Source organism: Lagenorhynchus albirostris, chromosome 18 (assembly GCF_949774975.1).
Source record: "Lagenorhynchus albirostris chromosome 18, mLagAlb1.1, whole genome shotgun sequence".
Taxonomy (NCBI): domain Eukaryota; kingdom Metazoa; phylum Chordata; class Mammalia; order Artiodactyla; family Delphinidae; genus Lagenorhynchus; species Lagenorhynchus albirostris.
The window spans coordinates 18,200,857-18,221,005 of record NC_083112.1 but is presented as its reverse complement, the minus strand read 5'-3'; the positions used below and the strand labels follow the sequence as shown (position 1 = coordinate 18,221,005).

Sequence of the window (20,149 nt, the reverse complement as noted above, 5' to 3'; positions counted from 1 at the left end):
TGCTAAGAAGAAAAGAAACATAGTGAATTATAATGATCAGGTGTTGGAAATTGATGTGGTTGGAGATGGAGTATATTCTTTTTGCAGGTTACATTTTTGCCATTCAATTTGTTCACAGACGTTTGTGTATCTACTATTTGCTAGGTGTCATGGAAACTGCTGATTAATGACTAGTCCTATGGGCTCTGCAGTTTAATACAAATAATCATGAACAAATTGAATTTATAAATTAAATTTACATGAGAAAGTAGACGACAGTGCTCTTCTATACCAAAACAAAAGCCTCTTGGGCAGTTAGAAAGGAAAAATACATATAATTAATACAGATGGATCTAGGGCCAAATTATGAGGATATGTACATTGTTATTAGAGTAAAGCCACATTAGCTCAGATTGGTCAGAGAGTGGAAATATTCTGGTTATTTGAATAACCTAATTAAGAGTCATCACAGTTACCATAAATGAATTAGTAATCCTCAGAGCTTTATTATTTGCATATTAACCAGATATTTTTAATGTAATATAATCTTTGGGATATCTTGCAATTCCTCAGGCACATAATTTGGAACATTAATTATTATTAACTGTACAATATTATGTTAAAATATGAGCCATGTTATCTTTCTGTTTGAATTCAATTCAAGGTAAGTAGAAGTTTAGTATAATAAGTAAAATTTTCTTGATAATAACAATGATTTGACTACTCTGAAAAATCAGGAAATATAAGCCTTTATGGGCAGAAGCAAGAAGAACAATCCTGTGGAACAAAAACCACATTCACAGAAAGACAGACAAGATGAAAAGGCAGAGGGCTATGTACCAGATGAAGGAACAAGATACAACCTGAGAAAAACAACTAAATGAAGTGGAGATAGGCAATCTCCCAGAAAAAGAATTCAGAATAATGACAGTGAAAATGATCCAGGACCTGGGAAAAAGAATGGAGGCAAAGATCGAGAAGATGCAAGAAATGTTTAACAAAGATCTAGAAGAATTAACAAAAAACAGAGATGAACAATACAATAACTAAAATGAAAAATACACTGGAAGGAATCAATAGCAGAATAACTGAGGCAGAAGAACAGATAAGTGAACTGGAAGACAGAGTGCTGGAATTCACTGCCGCGGAACAGAACAAAGAAAAAAGAATGAAAAGAAATGAAGACAGCCGAAGAGACCTCTGGGACAACATTAAATGCAGCAACATTCGCATTATAAGGGTCCCAGAAGGAGAAGAGAGAGACAAAGGACCCGAGAAAATATTTGAAGAGATTATAGTCGAAAACTTCTCTAACGTGGGAAAGGAAATAGCCACCCAAGTCCAGGAAGCACAGAGAGTCCCATACAGGATAAACCCAAGGAGAAACACGCCGAGACACATAGTAATCAAACTGGCAAAAATTAAACACAAAGAAAAATTACTGAAAGCAGCAAGGGAAAAACGACAAATAACATACAAGGGAACTCCCATAAGGTCAACAGCTGATTTCTCAGCAGAAACTCTACAAGCCAGAAGGGGGTGGCATGATATACTTAAAGTGATGAAAGGGAAGAACCTACAACCAAGATTACTCTACCCAGCAAGGATCTCATTCAGATTTGATGGAGAAATCAAAAGCTTTACAGACAAGCAAAAGCTAAGAGAATTCAGCACCACCAAACCAACTCTACAGCAAATGCTAAAGGAACTTCTCTAAGTGGGAAAAACAAGAGAAGAAAAGGACCTACAAAAACAAACCCAAAACAATTAAGAAAATGGTAATAGGAACATACATATCGATAATTACCTTAAATGTGAATGGATTAAATGCTCTAACTAAAAGACACAGGCTTGCTGAATGGATGCAAAAACAAGACCCATATATATGTTGTCTACAAGAGACCCACTTCAGACCTAGGGACACATACAGACCGAAAGTGAGGGGATGGAAAAAGATATTCCATGCAAATGGAAATCAAAAGAAAGCTGGAGTAGCAATACTCATATCAGATAAAATAGACTTTAAAATAAAGAATGTTACAAGAGACAAGGAAGGACACTACATAATGATCAAGGGATCAATCCAAGAAGAAGATATAACAATTAAAAATATATATGCACCCAACATAGGAGCACCTCAATACATAAGGCAACTGCTAACAGCTATGAAAGAGGAAATCAACAGTAACACAACAATAGTGGGGGACTTTTAACACCTCACTTAACACCAATCGACAGATCATCCAAACAGAAAATTAATAAGGAAACACAGGCTGTAAATGACACAATAGACCAGATAGATTTAATTGATATTTATAGGACATTCCATCCAAAAACAGCAGATTACACTTTCTTCTCAAGTGCGCACGGAACATTCTCCAGGATAGATCACACCTTGGGTCACAAATTAAGCCTCAGTAAATTTAAGAAAATTGAAATCATATCAAGCATCTTTTCTGACCACAAGGCTATGAGATTAGAAATCAATTACAGGGAAAAAAATGTAAAAAACAAACACATGGAGGCTAAACAGTACATTACTAAATAACCAAGAGATCACTGACGAAATCAAAGAGGAAATCAAAAAATACCTAGAGAAAAATGATAATGAAAACACGACGATTCAAAACCTATGGGATGCAGCAAAAGCCGTTCTAAGAGGGAAGTTTATAGCTATACAAGCCTACCTCAAGAAACAAGAAAAATCTCAAAGAAACAACCTAACCTTACACCTAAGGGAACTAGAGAAAGAAGAACAAACAAAACCAAAGTTAGCAAAAGGAAAGAAATCATAAAAATCAGAGCAGAAATAAATGAAATAGAAACAAAGAAAGCAATAACAAAGATCAATAAAACTAAAAGCTGGTTCTTTGAGAAGATAAACAAAATTGATAAACCATTAGCCAGACTCATCAAGAAAAAGAGGGAGAGGACTCAAATCAATAAAATTAGAAATGAAAAAGAAGTTACAACAGACACTGCAGAAATACAAAGCATCCTAAGAGACTACTAGAAGCAACTCTATGCCAATAAAATGGACAACCTGAAAGAAATGGACAAATTCTTAGAAAAGTATAACCTTCCAAGACTGAACCAGGAAGAAGTAGAAAATATGAACAGACCAATCACAAGTAATGAAATTGAAACTGTGATTAAAAATCTTCCAACAAACGAAAGTTCAGGACCAGATGGCTTTACAAGTGAATTCTATCAAACATTTAGAGAAGAGCTAACACCCATCCTTCTCAAACTCTTCCAAAAAAATTGCAGAGGATGGAACACTCCCAAACTCATTCTATGAGGCCACCATCACCCTGATACCAAAACCAGCCAAAGATACTACAAAAAAAGAAAATTACAGACCAATATCACTGATGAATATAGATGCAAAAATCCTCAAAAAACTACTAGCAAACAGAATCCAACAACACATTAAAAGGATCATACACCGGGCTTCCCTGGTGGTGCAGTGGTTGAGAGTCCACCTGCCGATACAGGGGACACGGGTTTGTGCCCCGGTCCGGGAAGATCCCACATGCTGCGGAGTGGCTGGGCCCATGAGCCATGGCTGCTGAGCCTGTGCGTCCGGAGCCTGTGCTCCGCAATGGGAAAGCCACAACAGTGAGAGGCCCGTGTACCGCAAAAAAAAAAAAAAAAAAAAAAAAGGATCATACACCATGATCAAGTGGGATTTATCCCAGGGGTGCAAGGATTCTTCAATATACACAAATCAATCAGTGTGCTACACCATATTAATAAATTGTAGAATAAAAACTATATAATCATCTCAATAGATGCAGAAAAAGCTTTTGACAGAATTCAACAGCTGTTTATGATAAAAACTCTCCAGAAAGTGGGCATAGAGGGAACCTACCTCAACATAATAAAGGCCATATACTACAAACCCACAGCAAACATTATTCTCAATGATGAAAAACTGAAAGCATTTCCTCTAAGATCAGGAACAAGACAGGATGTCCACTCTCACCACTGTTATTCAACATAGTTTTGGAAGTCCTAGCCACGGCAATCAGAGAAGAAAAAGAAAAGAAATACAAATTGGAAAAGAAGAAGTAAAACTGTCACTGTTTGCAGATGACATGATACTATACATAGAGAATCCTAAAGATGCCACCAGAAAACTACTAGAGCTAATCAATGAATTTGGTAAAGTTGCAGGATACAAAATTAATGCAAAGAAATCTCTTGCATTCCTATACACTAATGATGAAAAATCTGAAAGAGAAATTAAGGAAACACTCCCATTTACCACTGCAACAAAAAGAATAAAATACCTAGGAATAAACCTACCTAGGGAGGCAAAAGACCTGTATGCAGAAAACTATAAGACACTGTTGAAAGAAATTAAAGATGATACCAACAGATGGAGAGATATACCATGTTCTTGGATTGGAAGAATCAATATTGTGAAAATGACTATACTGCCCAAAGCAATCTACAGATTCATTGCAATCCCTATCAAATTACCAATGTCACTTTGTACAGAACTAGAAAAAAAAAATCTTAAAATTTGTATGGAGACACAAAAGACCCCGAATCGCCAAAGCAGTCTTGAGGGAAAAAAACGGAGCTGGAGGAATCAGACTCCCTGACTTCAGACTATACTACAAAGCTACAGTAATCAAGACAATATTGGTACTGGCACAAAAACAGAAATATAGATCAATGGGACAGGATAGAAAGCCCAGAGAGAAACCCACACACCTATGGTCAACTAATCTATGACTAAGGAGGCAAGGAGATACAATGGAGAAAAGACAGTCTCTTCAATAAGTGGTGCTGGGAAAACTGGACAGCTACCTGTAAAAGAATGAAATTAGAACACTCCCTAACACCATACACAAAAATAAACTCAAAATGGATTCGAGACCTAAATGTAAGAATGGACACTCTAAAACCCTTAGAGGAAAACAGGAAGAACAATCTTTGACATAAATCATAGCAAGGTATTTTTTGATACACCTCCTAGGGTAATGGAAATAAAAACAAAAATAAACAAATGGGACCTAATGAAATTTCAAAGCTTTTGCACAGCAAAGGAAACCATAAACAAGACGAAAAGACAACCCTCAGAATGGGAGAAAATGTTTGCAAACGAATCTTAGGACCAAGGATTAATCTCCAAAATATATAAACAGCTCATGCAGCTCAATATTAAAAAAACAAACAACCCAATCCTAATATGGGCAGAAGACCTAAATGGACATCTCTCCAAAGAAGGCATACAGATGGCCAAGAAGCACATGAAAAGATGCTCAACATCACTAATTATTAGAGAAATGCAAATCAAAACTACAATGAGGTATCACCTCACACTGGTTAGAATGGGCATCATCAGAAAACCTACAAACCAAGAAATGCTGGAGAGGGTGTGGAGAAAAGGGAACCCTCTTGCACTGTTGGTGGGAATGTAAACTGATACAGCCACTATGGAGAACAGTATGGAGGTTCCTTAAAAAACTAAAAATAGAATTACCATATGACCCAGCAATCCCACTACTGGGCATATACCCAGAGAAAACCATAATTCAAAAAGACACATGCACCCCAATGTTCATTGCAGCACTATTTACAATAGCCAGGTCATAGAAGCAACTAAATGCCCATTGACAGATGAATGGATAAAGAAGATGTGGTACATATGTACAATGGAATATTACTCAGCCATAAAAAGGAATGAAATTGGGTCATTTGTAGAGACGTGGATGCATCTAGAGACTGTCATCCAGAGTGAAGTATGTCAGAAAGAGAGAAACAAGTAGGTGCATTTTGTTTCCTCCAGCCTAATAAGAATAACTGTCCCCCCAGAACAGTTTTATGAATTGTTGGCTATACACTGTTGAATGAATCCAGTTTTTAAAAGCTCAGATATTGTGTTACCTGAGTGAGTTATCTAGAATCTGTTCTTCAACAGTTGAGAATTATTTTAAGATAAGATCAGTATTCCTTTTTAACTTAAGCATTATTTTGATCTTATAACCTCTGTGACTTTAACAAATAGTCATTTATTTGAAGTGACATTTTTCTGACGTTACGTTATTCTTGAACGCTAGATGGTGTGTTGGGACCCATACCCCGGGATGAAGAACAGCACCAAAACAAGAAGCTGCGTCTTGCAAACCACTAAGAAGTCTTGTGTAAACTAGGGTGAAGGCCTCAAGAATTTTTATTGCACTTTTAAAATCCAGCCTTCTTAACTCAGAAAATAAGAATGGATTTTGGATATAATTGAAAAAAATTTTTAAAGAAAGCTAATTTATTACTAGCATATGAATGATATTAATGAGAATATTTTTATTTTAGATTTGTGTGTTTTCCAGAGTATAGTGGTGTGTTTTTTTATTACACTGAATGAGGTATCAATAATTTAATGAGACCCAGTTCAATCGGCCATACAGATTGATTTCTCCTTGTCTTAGCTTTACATTAACCAATTTGAAAGGGGCTGGTTTATTGGATCACACATCTCAGCAAAGAATTACATACCTTTTCAGAAATATTAATTTTTAAAAATAAATTTATTTAATTTATTTATTATTTTTGGCTGCATTCGGTCTTCGTTGCTGCACGCGGGATCTCTCTAGTTGTGGCGAGCGGGGGCTACTTTTCGTTGCGGTGCGCGGGCTTCTCATTGCGGTGGCTTCTCTTGTTGTGGAGCAGGGGCTCTAGGCACGCGGGCTTCGGTACTTGTGGCTCGCAGGCTTTAGAGCGAAGGCTCAGTAGTTGTGGCACACGGGCTTAGTTGCTCCGCGGCATGTGGGATCTTCCCCAACCAGGGCTTGAACCCATGTCCCCTGCATTGGCAGGCAGATTCTTAACCACTGCACTACTAGGGAAGCCCAGAAATATTAATTCTTTTGGATTATGAAGGTGTTAATTAGTAAACTACTCCAGGAAAATAAACGGCAACCTGGCCATTTTTAAGTCAGTGTGTGGCTCACAAAAAGTTCCCATTTATACTCAAAGCTTTCTAATAATCAGAATTTACTTAATTAGGATTGAGTCATAAAAATGAAGTTGGTGGACCTGGTCTCCATTATAAAAGTACATTCCTAACAAGGTTATTAATTTTTCTTCAGTCTTTCGATATGTAGAAATCACGATCATTTGTTGGACTAGGGTGTTTTTATATCACTGATTTTGGGTACCAAAAGGAAGAGAATATAATTCTGAGACAGTATTACTATTTGATATCACTGACTCTTTAAACCACTAACAACAAACTTCAAATTTGGTTATGATGTTAACAGAGAAGAAATATTTTAGTCTGGAATACTGAAACTAGCCTTTTTCAAGTTCCATTCATAAATGCTGCCCATTATTCCCTCCATATAATTAGCACAGAATGTCTCATGGCTTTGAATGGAAAGCCTTATAAAAACACTTGCAAACCTTAAGAATACTGAAAGTCTTGAAAGTAAACGTTATGGTCAGTTCAGTTATTTTCCAAATTGCTCTTCGTGAGTCCTCTCATTTTTATTTGCTGAGAAACTTTCAGAAAATTAGCCCGAGTCAGAGGGATTTGCATGGCCTGTGGCCTGCAGGCCTGGGGTGTGACATGCTGAGGAATGACTGCCCTGGTTATATGTGGAGAATCAGGTTCGCTTCTGCTGTGGCCCCCTTTCCAGGGCATCACATATCATCACAAGGCCTCCTATCAGTTTCTCAGAATTTTACACAGGACAGTCCACATGTTGACCGATGTCCCTGCTTGGACAGCAGTGTGCTTAGGTCCTCCGGGTGTTTAGTCATCATACCTGGCAGTTGAGAACTGCTGTAAACATTTCACCACAGATGTAGGACATGGAATAGAGAGGGATGGGAGGAAAGATGCCTTTAGAGGTAACTAAGGCTAATTTGAAAACCAGTGGTTAAGCTATTCTTTTTTTTTTTTTTAACATCTTTATTGGAGTATAATTGCTTTACAATGGTATGTCAGCTTCAGCTTTAACATTTATCGATATTAAATATTGAGATTTGCTTACATTATGCTTAAGTTCATCTTATATGATGTATTGTTTTCAACTGATGTCAGCTACATCAACTATTTTGTAAATCAATGAGCAAATGTTTTGCCAGTTTTGTGGATTTATGTGTTGGACATACTGGGGAATATCAGAAGGGAGAAACATACCAATGGGAAGAGCTATGATTAGGAAATGGAAAACTGGTTATTTCTGTAGCACTATTAAAATGGTCATGATAATACCATATTTTCTTCTGTACAACTGGCCGGATTTCAACATTTATTGAGAGTTTACCATGTAGTACCAGAAGGAAAGCTCTTTGAGTGTAGGGATGTGTGTATGTGTGTATGTATGTGTGTGTGTGTGTGTGTGTGTGTGTGTGTGTGTGTGTACGCACACGCACGTGTGTATTTAAACTGCTGAATCCAGTACCTACAACAGTGTCTGGCACATAACAGGCATTCAATAAATATTTGTTGATTGACTGAATGACTGCTAGACTCTGGCTAGACCCTGTAGATGAGATGTGTAAGAAATGCGTCCTGACCTCAGGAAGCTCACAGTCTAGCGGAAGTTGCAGGCATGAAATCAAGCAATAGAGTGATTCTCAGAAGGGGGTCCCTGGACCAGCAGCATTAGCCTCGCCTGGGGACTCGTTAGAAGTGCAAGTTCTCAGGCCCACCCAAATCTACTGAGTCAGAAACTCTGGGGGCGGGGCCCAGCATTCCCTCCAGGTGATTCTGATGACCCTCAAGGTTGAGAACCGCCCTGTGGATGTAACTGTAGGAACAGTGGTGGCACAAAAGAGGACAAGCATACACTCTGGTGAGTCATGGAGAAAGGGTCTTGTAGAAGTGGAGGTCCTGAAGGGGCTACAGGGTGTTGCCAGGCAAACAGTGGGGGTGAGATGAACTTCTGGGAGAAAGTAATGGAGACAGATGGTCACACTGGGAAGCAGGAAAGGGAAGTGTCAGGGACTCGCACAAAGATTGCTGAGCTGTACCAAGAGCGCCCTGGGGTAGCCCCCTGCCTAAAATCTAGGAATTCACAGTCAAGAGGGTTCATCCCTTAGTGTGAGAAATCAAAATTTACACTTAAAAATACATCATCCTTAATTTCAAAGATGGGGAGGATAATAGTGAATTCATAATTTGAAAAAAAGAGCTCTGCATTTGTTTACTGCCAAGTGACAATATAATATTGCCACCTGGAGGCGGGGTGAGTGTGGGCCTGGCTCGCCACCCAGCTGTCAGGTAGAGTGCATGCAGGTTTACACGTACTGTTTCATTGCATCACTGCCAAAGCTTTTTCTTTTATTCAGCTTTTCTATGGGTTTCTCTTCCTCAGTTACTTATTGAGTTTGAGAATATACCTTCTCTCATAAATCTTCCTCGTTTTATGCGTGAACAGTTCAGCTTTAAGATCTGCCACAACAATCTGCTTTTGACCCACTTTAGAGCAGTTTTTTGAAGTTCTGGTATTGCCAATAGTGGCCACTTGGCATTTAGCTGAGGCTATTACTGTTGCTTTTTAGGATTAAGCAACAGTTTAGAACCTTCATTTCATGTGTAATATTCTTCAGGGTTTTTTTTTTTGCTATCATTTAAAATTATAACATTTCTGATATACAAGAAAAGTTAAGAGCCCCATTAATCAGTATCAGTTGAAAATGAGACCCATTTAAAATGGAATACCCTTTAGAACCTTGTCCATAAAAATGTATTTACTCTATTCAATGAATTGCATTCAAATAGAGTCAGATTTCAAAGGAACTCAGATCTCATCTGTTTAGAATACTCCTTTATAGTTCTGGAAACAGAAGCATCCAGAAGGTGAATGATTTCTTCAAGTCTAGTTCAGAATGTCACAAGGGCTTAAATCAGTATCAGGGTTTTTTTTGTCCATTTTCAGTTTTGCTTTTAATGTAAGTGCACATTTGTCCTGTACATGTTGACATGTTGGCTGATTTTAACATGTATATGACAGTAATAAAAGACTTCCATTACTATAAATTATTTTTTAGTAAAATTACATCTACACATTTTAAATGAGCAAATAGTCCTATAAACCTTATTTTGAAACAGTAAGTCTCACGCTGTCCTCTGTATCACCCCACCCCAGAGGCTACCAGGCTCAATTATTTTAGCTGAATTATTTTGTATTTATTTCCAAATCTCCAAATCACATGTTCCTCACTAGTGTTTCAGTTTTAGGTATTTTCTTTTGAATTACCATTATGAAAGAGCTTTCTTTCACCTCACTCTCTCCACCCACTTCCATCTTTCCATCCTCCCCACATTCTTTTATTTTGGTGGCATCAATATTCATTGTCTGGTATTATGACTATGTAAATGCTACTCACAGGTTTGTCATGTTGTGTACTGTGATTACTTTCCCTTTCCTTATAAAATTTATTTTTCTGAATTTAAAATTTGACTTTTTTTGAAGGGGGGGAGCTTGGTTTTCTGTATTTTATTGCTAACCTGTAGCCAAACTCTTCTCCCAGTTGTGTGACCAACTCTTCTCCCAGTTGTGTGACCTTCTCTCAGTATGTTGAAGCACATTGAGTGTCCTAAAAAGCTCTTCTTATTGAAGAAATCCCTCCTAGAGCCTCTGACCACCTCTAGCCTGGGCTAATTGGTCACTAGACCTTCTGCACTGCTGGCTTCCCGGGGTCTTCCTCCACAGGTCTGCTGGAGGGAGTTGGGGGGCATTCTTCACCCTCTCCTTGAATTGGAACACCTGTTTCCTGGGATCCAGTCTTTTTCTCAGTTTGGTGGGCATATCTTTCAGAAGGGCTCTGAGAAAAGGGTACATGGTGGTGGGATGACTGTCAGACAAGACTACTGTTGGGGAACATTTTCGATGCTATGAGTATCTGCAGATGTCTTTATTCTACCCTCAATTTAATTGATAGTTTGTTGGGTGTAGAATTCTAGATTGGGAATAACTTCCCCTCAGAATTTTGAAGGCATTGTTTCATGATCCTAGTTACACTACTAGAATAAGTTTCAAGGTTTGGGTTGTCAATCAGAATCACAGGAATCAATGAAGGGGGACTTCCCTCGTGGCGCAGTGGTTAAGAATCTGCCTGCCAATGCAGGGGACAGTTCGAGCCCTGGTCCGGGAAGATCCCACATTCTGCGGAGCAACTAAGCCCACGCCACAACTACTGAGCCTGCGCTCTAGAGCCCGCGAGCCACAACTACTGAAGCCCGTGCGCCTAGAGCCCGTGCTCCACAATAAGAGAAGCCACCGCAATGAGAAGCCTGCGCACCGCAACAGAGAGTAGCCCCCACTCGCTGCAACTAGAGAAAACCCTGCGTGCAGCAACAAAGACCCAATGCAGCCAAAAATAAAAATAAATAAATTTATAAAAAAAGAATCAACAAGGGTTACTTGGCAGCAGATGCTTAGAACAATGTAGAACACAGCACAGCCTCACGCACCACAGCAGCCTCCCGAGACCTCACATTCACAGGCACGGCTTCCAAAATGTCACCATTGAGTCCTCTTTTCTCTTTGTCCTATAAGTTTATGTTTAAAACACAACTCCTTTACTTTCATTTTATGATTTTGGGGGAGAAAAAAGAGGTAAATTAATGTTTGTTCACTTCCATTTTTGTATTTTCTGTAATGTTTTGGCTTTAAGCATGAAATTCCTTTCCCACAGTCATTTTAAACATTTTTATTAATATATTTAGTATAAATAGCCACCCCCTAATATCATTATGTATCTTTTCCTTGGGGATAAGCCCCAAAGATATTGTGTCAGAGGAGTATGTGTTCTGCTTAGGGCTATTTTTAAGACTTGATGCAGATGACGAATGCCTGAAAACTACGGATTTTCTAAAACACAACCTTTGGGGATAAAGAATTAAATCTTGTTCAACATCATAGCATTTGGGTGTCTTTCTATTTGTTATTTCTGATTGTATATTTTAAAAGGCTTGAAAATAGAAACACTTTACCAGGCTAACCATGTATTTGGGTTCTTGTTTAACTCTCATCTCTGCTGGAATTGGTCCACTAGGTGGCTTCAGGCTCAAGTTTATTTGCAAACCATATATCTGATAAAGAGTTAATACCCAAAGTATACAAAGAACTAATAAAAATCAACATTAATAGAACAAAGCACCCAGTTAAAAAAAACGGGCAGACATCTGAATAGACAATTTTCCAAAGAAAACATACAGATGACCAACAGGTACATGAAAAGATGCTCAGCACCACCAACCATCAGGGAAACCCCAATCAGAACCACAATGAGATATCATCTCACAGCTGTCAGAGTATTCTGTTATCACAAAGACAGCAACAAATGTTGACAATGATGTATAGAAAAGGTAACCATTGTGCACTGTTGGTGGGAAGTAAATTGGTGCAGCCACTATGGAAAAAAAGTATGGCTATTTCTCAAAAAAAATTAAAAATAGATCTACCATATGTTCCAGCAATTCCAATTCTGGGTATTAAGCAAAAACACTAATTGGAAAATATATATGCACCACTACATTCACTGCAGCATTATTTATAATAGCCAACCCAAGTGCCCATCAATTAATGGATAAAGAAGTTACACACACACACACACACACACACAGACACACACACACACAATAACTGTATGATTTCAATTATTTGTGTAATCTGAAAAACGAAGCAAATGAACATATAACAAAACAGAAACAGATTTGTAAATACAGAGGAAAAAACAGGTGGTTGCCAGAGGAGAGGGGGGTGGGAGGAGGAAAGAAATAGGTGAAGGAGCTCAAGAGGTACAAACTTCCAGATGCAAATAAGAAACAGTCTTGGGTATGAGATTTGGGAAATACAGTCAGTAACTATGTAATGTCTTTGTATGGTGACATATCATAAACAGACTTACTATGTTGATCATTTTGAAATGTATAGAAATATCAAATCACTATGTTGGGCAACTGGAACTACCAGTGTTGTAGGTCAATTATAGTTCAAAAACAAACTCACAGGAAGAGATTTGTCCTTACCAGAGGCAGTGTGTGCGTGGAGAAGGAATTGGATGAAGGCAGCCAAAAGTTACAAACTTCCAGTTACAAGATAAATAAGTACTAGGGATGTAATGTACAACATGATAAATTTAATTAACACTGCTGTATGTTATATATGAAAGTTGTTAAGAGAGTACATCCTAAGCGTTATCACAAACGTTTTGCTATTTCTTTAATTTTGTATCTATATGAGATGAATGTTCACTAAACTGATTGTGATAATCATTTCATGATGTCTGTATGTCAAATCATTATGCTGTATACCTTAAACTTGGATACAGTGCTGTATGTCGATTATATCTCAATAAAACTTAAATAAATAAATGAATAACACATTAATAAACCTAACTTAGGAAAAAACTTTATAGCAAGATTAAGTGAATCCTATGCCAGGACTCCAATGTTTTGGTTGTTAGGAAGTATATTAATATAACTAATCAGCTTACAAATTCAGGAAAGGCATGTGACCAACTTCATAGATGCAAATAAAGTAGCATGGTAGAATATTACAGGTAAAAATTATAGAAATAAAGAAGATATTAATGCATATGTACTCAAAGAAATGTCACATACCCACAACACTAGTTCACCTATAGAGAAATAATAGATTAATTTCCTCTAATTGTCAGATCACTAGGAGACATGAACACCTAACTTACTTAACACTTTCAGGTATTAGTAAAAAAAAAAAATACCACTGGAAAAGAAGGATTAAAATTATCTCCATTTGCAGAGCATATGGATATATATCTAGTAAGCCCAAAGAACAACTGGAAATTTGTTACAGAAAATAAGACAATAAAATATTTTAAAAACTATAACATAAGCATGTGGTACACAGTTCATATAGACGCATCGCAAGCAGTTACCAGGTATGTTAAAAGGGAGGCTGCAATTTTTAAAGTACAAAATAAAAATAAGAACACGTGAAAAGCCTACATGAATAAAATTATCATGAACTCCTTATATAGATAATACAGATTCGAAGAAAAGGAAAAATCGATTTCCTTAAATATAATAAATCATATATAGAGAAAAATATACCAATATGCATATGTGTATGTATATATTTGTGTGTATATGTGTATACATATATATACACACACGTACAAGTGTTTTTCTGGGGATAGATAATTTATTTACATAAAAAAATATAAAATGTACATAAAATAGTTATTTTATGAAATAAAAGATTAGTTATTAACTTAAATATATTTTACATGCAAGATACTTTATATATGTTTCATGGAAACTACAAAGAAAAAAATCTATTGTAGTTACACAAAAGATTAATCCTTTTTCTTTAAAAAGAATTAATTCATATCACATCAAAAAAATACAAAGGAACTACAACAACAACAACAGAAAATAATGAAAGTCCTTATCAACAATTAAACAGTAACAGATGAAATTCTCCAATTAAATGACACAAAGTGGTTGAATTAATTTAAAAAAAGAACCTACAGGGAATTCCCTGGTGGTCTAGTGGTTTCACTGCTGGGGACCTGGGTTCAATCCCTGGTCGGGGAACAGGGATCCTGCAGGCAGCATGGCGTGGCCAAAATAAAAAATAATTTTAAAAAGAACCTACAATATGCTGTCTACAAGAGATTCAATTTAACTTTAAGGACGTATATAGGTTAAAGTTGAGAGGATGTAAAAATATATTCCATGCAAATGGCAACCCCAAAGAGAGCAGGAGTATCTATACTTAGATAATACATATTTTCAATCAAAACCAGTCACGAGACAATGTTACTATACAGTGATAAAGGAGTCAAATTATCAAGAGAATATTACAAGTATAAATATGCACCCAACACTGGAACATGTAGACATTTAAAGCAAATATTAACAAAACTACATACAGAAAAAGCAATAAAGTAACAGGGTACTTCAATACCCCATTTGTAAATGTGGATAGATCATCCAGGCAGAAAATTCATGAGAAAACATTGACCTGCACAACACTTTAGAAAAGTAAACCTAACGGATATATACAGAACATGCCATCCAAGGGCACCAGAAAACACAGTCTTCTCAAGGGCACATAAAACATTCCCAAGGATATGTCATTCCTGGGCCAAAAAGCCAACTTTAACACATTTAAGACTAAAATCTTATCTCAAAGCTTTCCAACCACAATGATACGGAGCTAGAAATCAATAGGAGAAAAGTCTGGAAATTTTACAAATACATGGAAATTAAACAACACATTCCTGAATAACCAGTGGGTCAAAGTAGAAATCGAAAGAGAAATTAGACAGTATCTTGAAAAAATATAAATACAAAATATCACAATTTAGGGAATACATCAACAGTAGTTCTTATGTGCCTACATTTTAAAAAACGAAAGTTTTCAAAAACAACCTAACTTTGCACATCAAGAAAGTAGGAAAATAAAGAATTAAGCACAAGATTAGAAGAAAGGAAAGAGCAAAGATTAGAGGATAAACAATGGATAAAGAGACTAGAAAAAAAAATCAAGCTACGAGTTGGTTTTAAAAAATAAAGCAAACTGACAAACTTTTAGCTAGACTAACCAAGGAAAAAAGAGAAGTCAAAAAATCTGATAAATGGAAGAGGAGACATCAAAGAAATACAAAGGACCATAAGAGTATATTATTAACAATTACATACCAACAAATTAGATAAATTATTATTAATAAATTCCCAAAGCATGAATCTACCAAGACTGAATCATGAAGAGAAAGTCTGAACAGACCAATAATAAATGAGGACATTGAAACAACAAACATAAACCTCCCGACAAAGAAAAGCCCAAGACCAGATGGTTTCACTGGTGAATTCTATCAAACATTAAAAAACTGGACTTCTCCAGTGGCGTAGTGGTTAAGAATCCGCCTGCCAATGCAGGGGACACGGGTTCAAGCCATGGTCCGGGAAAATCCCACATGCCGTGGAGCAACTAAGCCCATGCTCCACAACTACTGAGCCTGAACTCTTAGAGCCGGAGAGCCACAACTACTGAAGCCCGCGCACCTAGAGCCTGTGCTCCACAACAAGAGAAGCCACCGCAGTGAGAAGCCCACGCACCACAACAACGAGTAGCCCCCGTTAGCTGCAACTGGAGAAAGCCTGCGTGCAGCAACGAAGACCCAATGCAACTAAAAATAAATTTAAAAAAATAAAATAAAAAATTTAAATCTATAAAAAAAATAACACCATTCTCAAACTCTTCCAAAAAAATTGAGGAGGGAAGACTCCCAAGCTCATTTTATGAGTTCAGCATTACTCTGACACCAAAGCCAGATAAGGAACACTACAAGAAAATAAATCTAGGGGCTTCCCTGGTGGCGCAGTGGTTGAGAGTCCGCCTGCCGATGCAGGGGACACGGGTTCATGCCCTGGTCCGGGAAGATCCCACATGCCGCGGAGCGGCTAGGCCCGTGAGCTATGGCCGCTGAGCCTGCGCGTCTGGAGCCTGTGCTCCGCAACGGGAGAGGTCACAACAGTGAGAGGCCCGCGTACCGCAAAATAAATAAATAAATCTATAGGCTGATATTCCTGATGAACATAAATGCAAAAATTCTCAGCAAAAGTCTAAATAAATCAATAAGGGTGATACACATTGCTAAAAGAATGAATATATGATCCTTTCAATAGATGCAGAAAAAGCAATGGACAAAATTCAAAACATTTTTATGACAAAAGCTCTCAAAAAATTGCGAACAGAAGAAGCATGCCTCAAAATAAGACCATATAATACACATCCACAACTAACCTTGTACTGTACCTTGTAACCCTGAATGGTGAAAAATTCAAAGCTTTTCCTTTTTAATCAGGAACAAGATAAAGGGTATCCACCCTCACTACTCTTATTAAAGACAGTACTGAAGTCCTAAGCAGAGCAATATGATACAAAAATAAGAAATAAAAAGGCATTCAAAATGGATAGGGAAAAGTAAAGCTTCCTCTGTTTTCAGAAAACATGATCTTATGTACGACCTCTCCTCTCCCCCAATATGGTGAAAATAAATTCAATAAAGTTGCAGGACATAGAACCAACATACAAAAGCCAGTTGCATTATATACAACAGTAACAAAATATTTGAAAGAAATAAAATAATTCCATTTACAAGTAATTGTTGTCCTCGACCACCCTAAGGGTCCCCGGGCGTCTGTGACAGCACGGGTCAGACCTCTTTAGTCGGCTGAGGCACCCATCCCCCGTCCCCTCCCCCCGGTACTTTATCTAATAGCGGAAGGAGCGCAGAGGCACGTGGCTAAATCAGGAAACGTGCGAGCCTGTTGGGTGAGTTTTACTCCCGAGAGCGCGAGAGGCAATTAAACATTATTGGAACCCACTGTAAGCGCCGGGAGGGGAAGTTAGGAGGCGGAGTCCCGCCGCAGCGGGTCCCGCCCCAGGACCCCGCACAGACACGCCCCCGCCCCTTCCTCGCCGTCAGGAGGAGAGGCTCTGCACCTCCCCCTCCCCGATTCCCCTTAGGACGCTCAGGTTTCCACCCCCACCCCGGGGCCCAAGCAAGCCGGGCGGAGGTCTGAGGCGAGATGAGGGACCCAAATTCCTCTGGACTAAGGTGCTACGGGGCAGCTCTTCCTAAAGAGCTGTCGCAGCTCCGAGCGAACCCCTGAGGCTCGAAAGTTGGCCTCGCGACCCCCCGCCCGCCCCCGCAGGAGGTGCAGGGTGCGGGCCAGCTTACCTGGCCCGAGGCCCCACGGGCAGCCGGGGCCTCAGCGGGCGCGGTCCGTCTTAGCGCAGCGGCCGAGCGGCCGTGGACTGGGTCCGCGTCGCGCCGCCCTCCCCTCCGGCTCCCGGGCAACTCAGCTAGGGCGGATGGACGCAAGAGAGGCCGTGCAGGGAGTTCGGGCTCCGCAGGGACACGGGCTCCATTCCGGGCGGCGGGGCACTGGGCCCTTAGTCACTTGCAGGGCCTTTTATCCGTTCCCTTCCTCGCCCCACCCCGGGCGCTAAACGTCAGGTGCCCCGGATTTAGGGCAGGTGGCGGGCTTCTAGTCATGTGACCCGGCTCCACTCACTCTGCCTCTCGAGCCTGAAACTTCAGAAGTCGGAAACTTCTCCTTGATCCCAGCACCTAACATAACTTTTGACGTAAAGGCTGGGATCAATGATTGTACAACAGATGGATAAGCGAGAACCTTCTGCTGAGGGAAGGGGTGTGGGGACAGGAGGGGGAGGCTCAGATGGAAAGGGAAGAAGGAAGTTGGGAGAAAACTCTCAGAGAGGAAGGGCACAGGTATGAGCACAGCCCACCCACCAAAATACCACCGCTTTTACAGGCTCCACGTTTTACAGGACCACCAGCCCCGTTTCCCAGATGCCAACACCCACGCAGGCTTACAGCTTGCAAACTGCAAGCCCAAGAGTCAAGCCGGGTATTTCTGGGTCCAGAGTCTTGCCTCTGGAGAAGCAAAGGGCAGTCACACCGCAGACAGCCTGTGAGGCTGTCCAGCCACTGGGCCGCCTGACCAGGCTGGAAGTGCCCCGTCGGATGCTGACGGGGCAGACCTCTGTCCTCTGTGTGAGGCGAGGCAATTTGGGCCGGAAGGTCAGAAGAGCCCGGTTACAAACCCATCCTCTCTGGGCACGTCCTTGGGGTTCCTCCATCCCCGTCTCCCAGCCTGGATGTCTGGCCGGGAGCCACAGGTGGGATCCGCCGGTGCTCTGGCGCCCTCTAGCGGCCGTTCGCTCTAAGGCCAACTCTTAGCCCTTCCTCCTGCCTCCCTCCCCAGCCCTGGGGGCTGCACTGGCCTTGGGCACCTGCCAGCCTGATTTTGTTCCTCCTCTCCCTTTAAGCACAATGAAGTGCCCTACAGAGGTTTAGAATCTCTTGAAGAAAGAAGCTCTTTTAGTCAATACACCTTGACCCTGAGAAGGTGGTTTCTAGAATGAACCTGAAATACTGTATTTTTCTCCATGTGTTTCCAAGAAGAGAGAGCTCTAGTTTTCTAAGTCAAAAGAAATACAAAGTTATAAATACGATGTTGTGAGCCAGATGGAAAATCAACATTTTAGAAAGTTTACTCTTTTTGAATGGACCTTTCATTGAAGACAGAATAAAGGATTCCCCTGCAGATTCCTTGAACTGTAAACACATAAAATCCCTCTGGACTTGATTGATTCAGTTGTGACATTTAAAAGAGAAAGCTAAAACTGTGCATGAGCAATTCTTCTTGACAAAACCGTTCGATCAATCAGCCCCCTTAAATCCCGTGACCCCTGTAGATCAAACAGGCCCCTTAAATCCTGAGACCCCCTTTGATTTATCAGCCCCCTTAAATCGAGTGACCCTTGTTGATTCATTAAGTTCCCTTATATCATGACCCTTTTTGATTAAAATAGCCCCCTTAAATCCTGTGACCTCTGTGTGATCAAGCAGCCTCCTAAAATCCCGTGACCACCGTTAGATCTATCAGCGGCCTTAAATCCCATGACCTTCTTTGATTCAATTAGCACCCTTAAATCCTGTGACCCCTGTTAGTTCAGTCAGCAAGATAGCGGTTCTGGTTTCACAGGGAAATATCAGGAAGTGTTATCTATCAACAGCACAGTCCTATTTAGGCAAGTTCATGCAAAACAAAACAAAACAAAAAAAAAACTTTTGAGTTCTGTATACATATCCTACTATTTAAGACTTGCAGACCATTTATCTCTTTTTCCTAAACTTTAGAATTTCCATTCAGCTAAAAACACATTTGAATCTTTTATTCTGGTTGCTTTGCACCTAATGAGGCTTAAATTATGCCTTTAGCATTTTTAGCAAAGTTCTTCTGACTGATAAACGATTTACGATTTTCTTTTGTCCTCAGTTGCTTTACCTGCCTTTCAGGAACCGCTCTCATTTTCAAGAACTTGAGAGTGAGACTTTGTGATTTGAGGAATTCCAGAAGAGGATGCATCCTTATAAGGTTAAAAAGAAAAAACAGTGTCATTTAGTAGTGTACAGAAGTGTGAGGGCCAAGATAAAGGATGAAGTTCCAGCTTCTTAAAAGTGTGGAGGAAGGGGTCTGCTGGTGGCGATAAAGACATGCGTTAGAATGTTTCATGAGGGTCACTCATCACCACCTGGTCCCCCTCCCTCTTCTGGGACCACAAGCCAGTAAAGAAGCTGGTCCCTTTCAAATCGTACACCCGTGTCCCTGAAAGGA

The 20,149-nt window shown here is 39.5% G+C and overlaps 1 protein-coding gene and 1 long non-coding RNA gene across 3 annotated transcripts in view; one reads left to right on the top strand and one right to left on the bottom strand.

Moving 5' to 3' along the window:
- CDADC1 (cytidine and dCMP deaminase domain containing 1) overlaps nt 1-7,879 on the top strand; it is a 40,841-nt gene extending 32,962 nt beyond the window's left edge. For both annotated transcript variants that reach the window (XM_060129593.1, XM_060129592.1), the window contains one exon: nt 6,054-7,879. In XM_060129593.1, coding sequence (XP_059985576.1) covers nt 6,054-6,127 — 74 coding nt within the window. In that variant the 3' untranslated portion in view covers nt 6,128-7,879. The remainder of the gene's footprint in view (nt 1-6,053) is intronic.
- The window catches only part of LOC132509037 (uncharacterized), a 41,914-nt gene extending 24,066 nt beyond the window's left edge, over nt 1-17,848 (bottom strand). The window contains exon 1 of the long non-coding RNA XR_009536862.1: nt 17,683-17,848. This is a non-coding gene — a long non-coding RNA (uncharacterized LOC132509037). The remainder of the gene's footprint in view (nt 1-17,682) is intronic.
- Nucleotides 17,849-20,149: the final 2,301 nt, after the last annotated feature.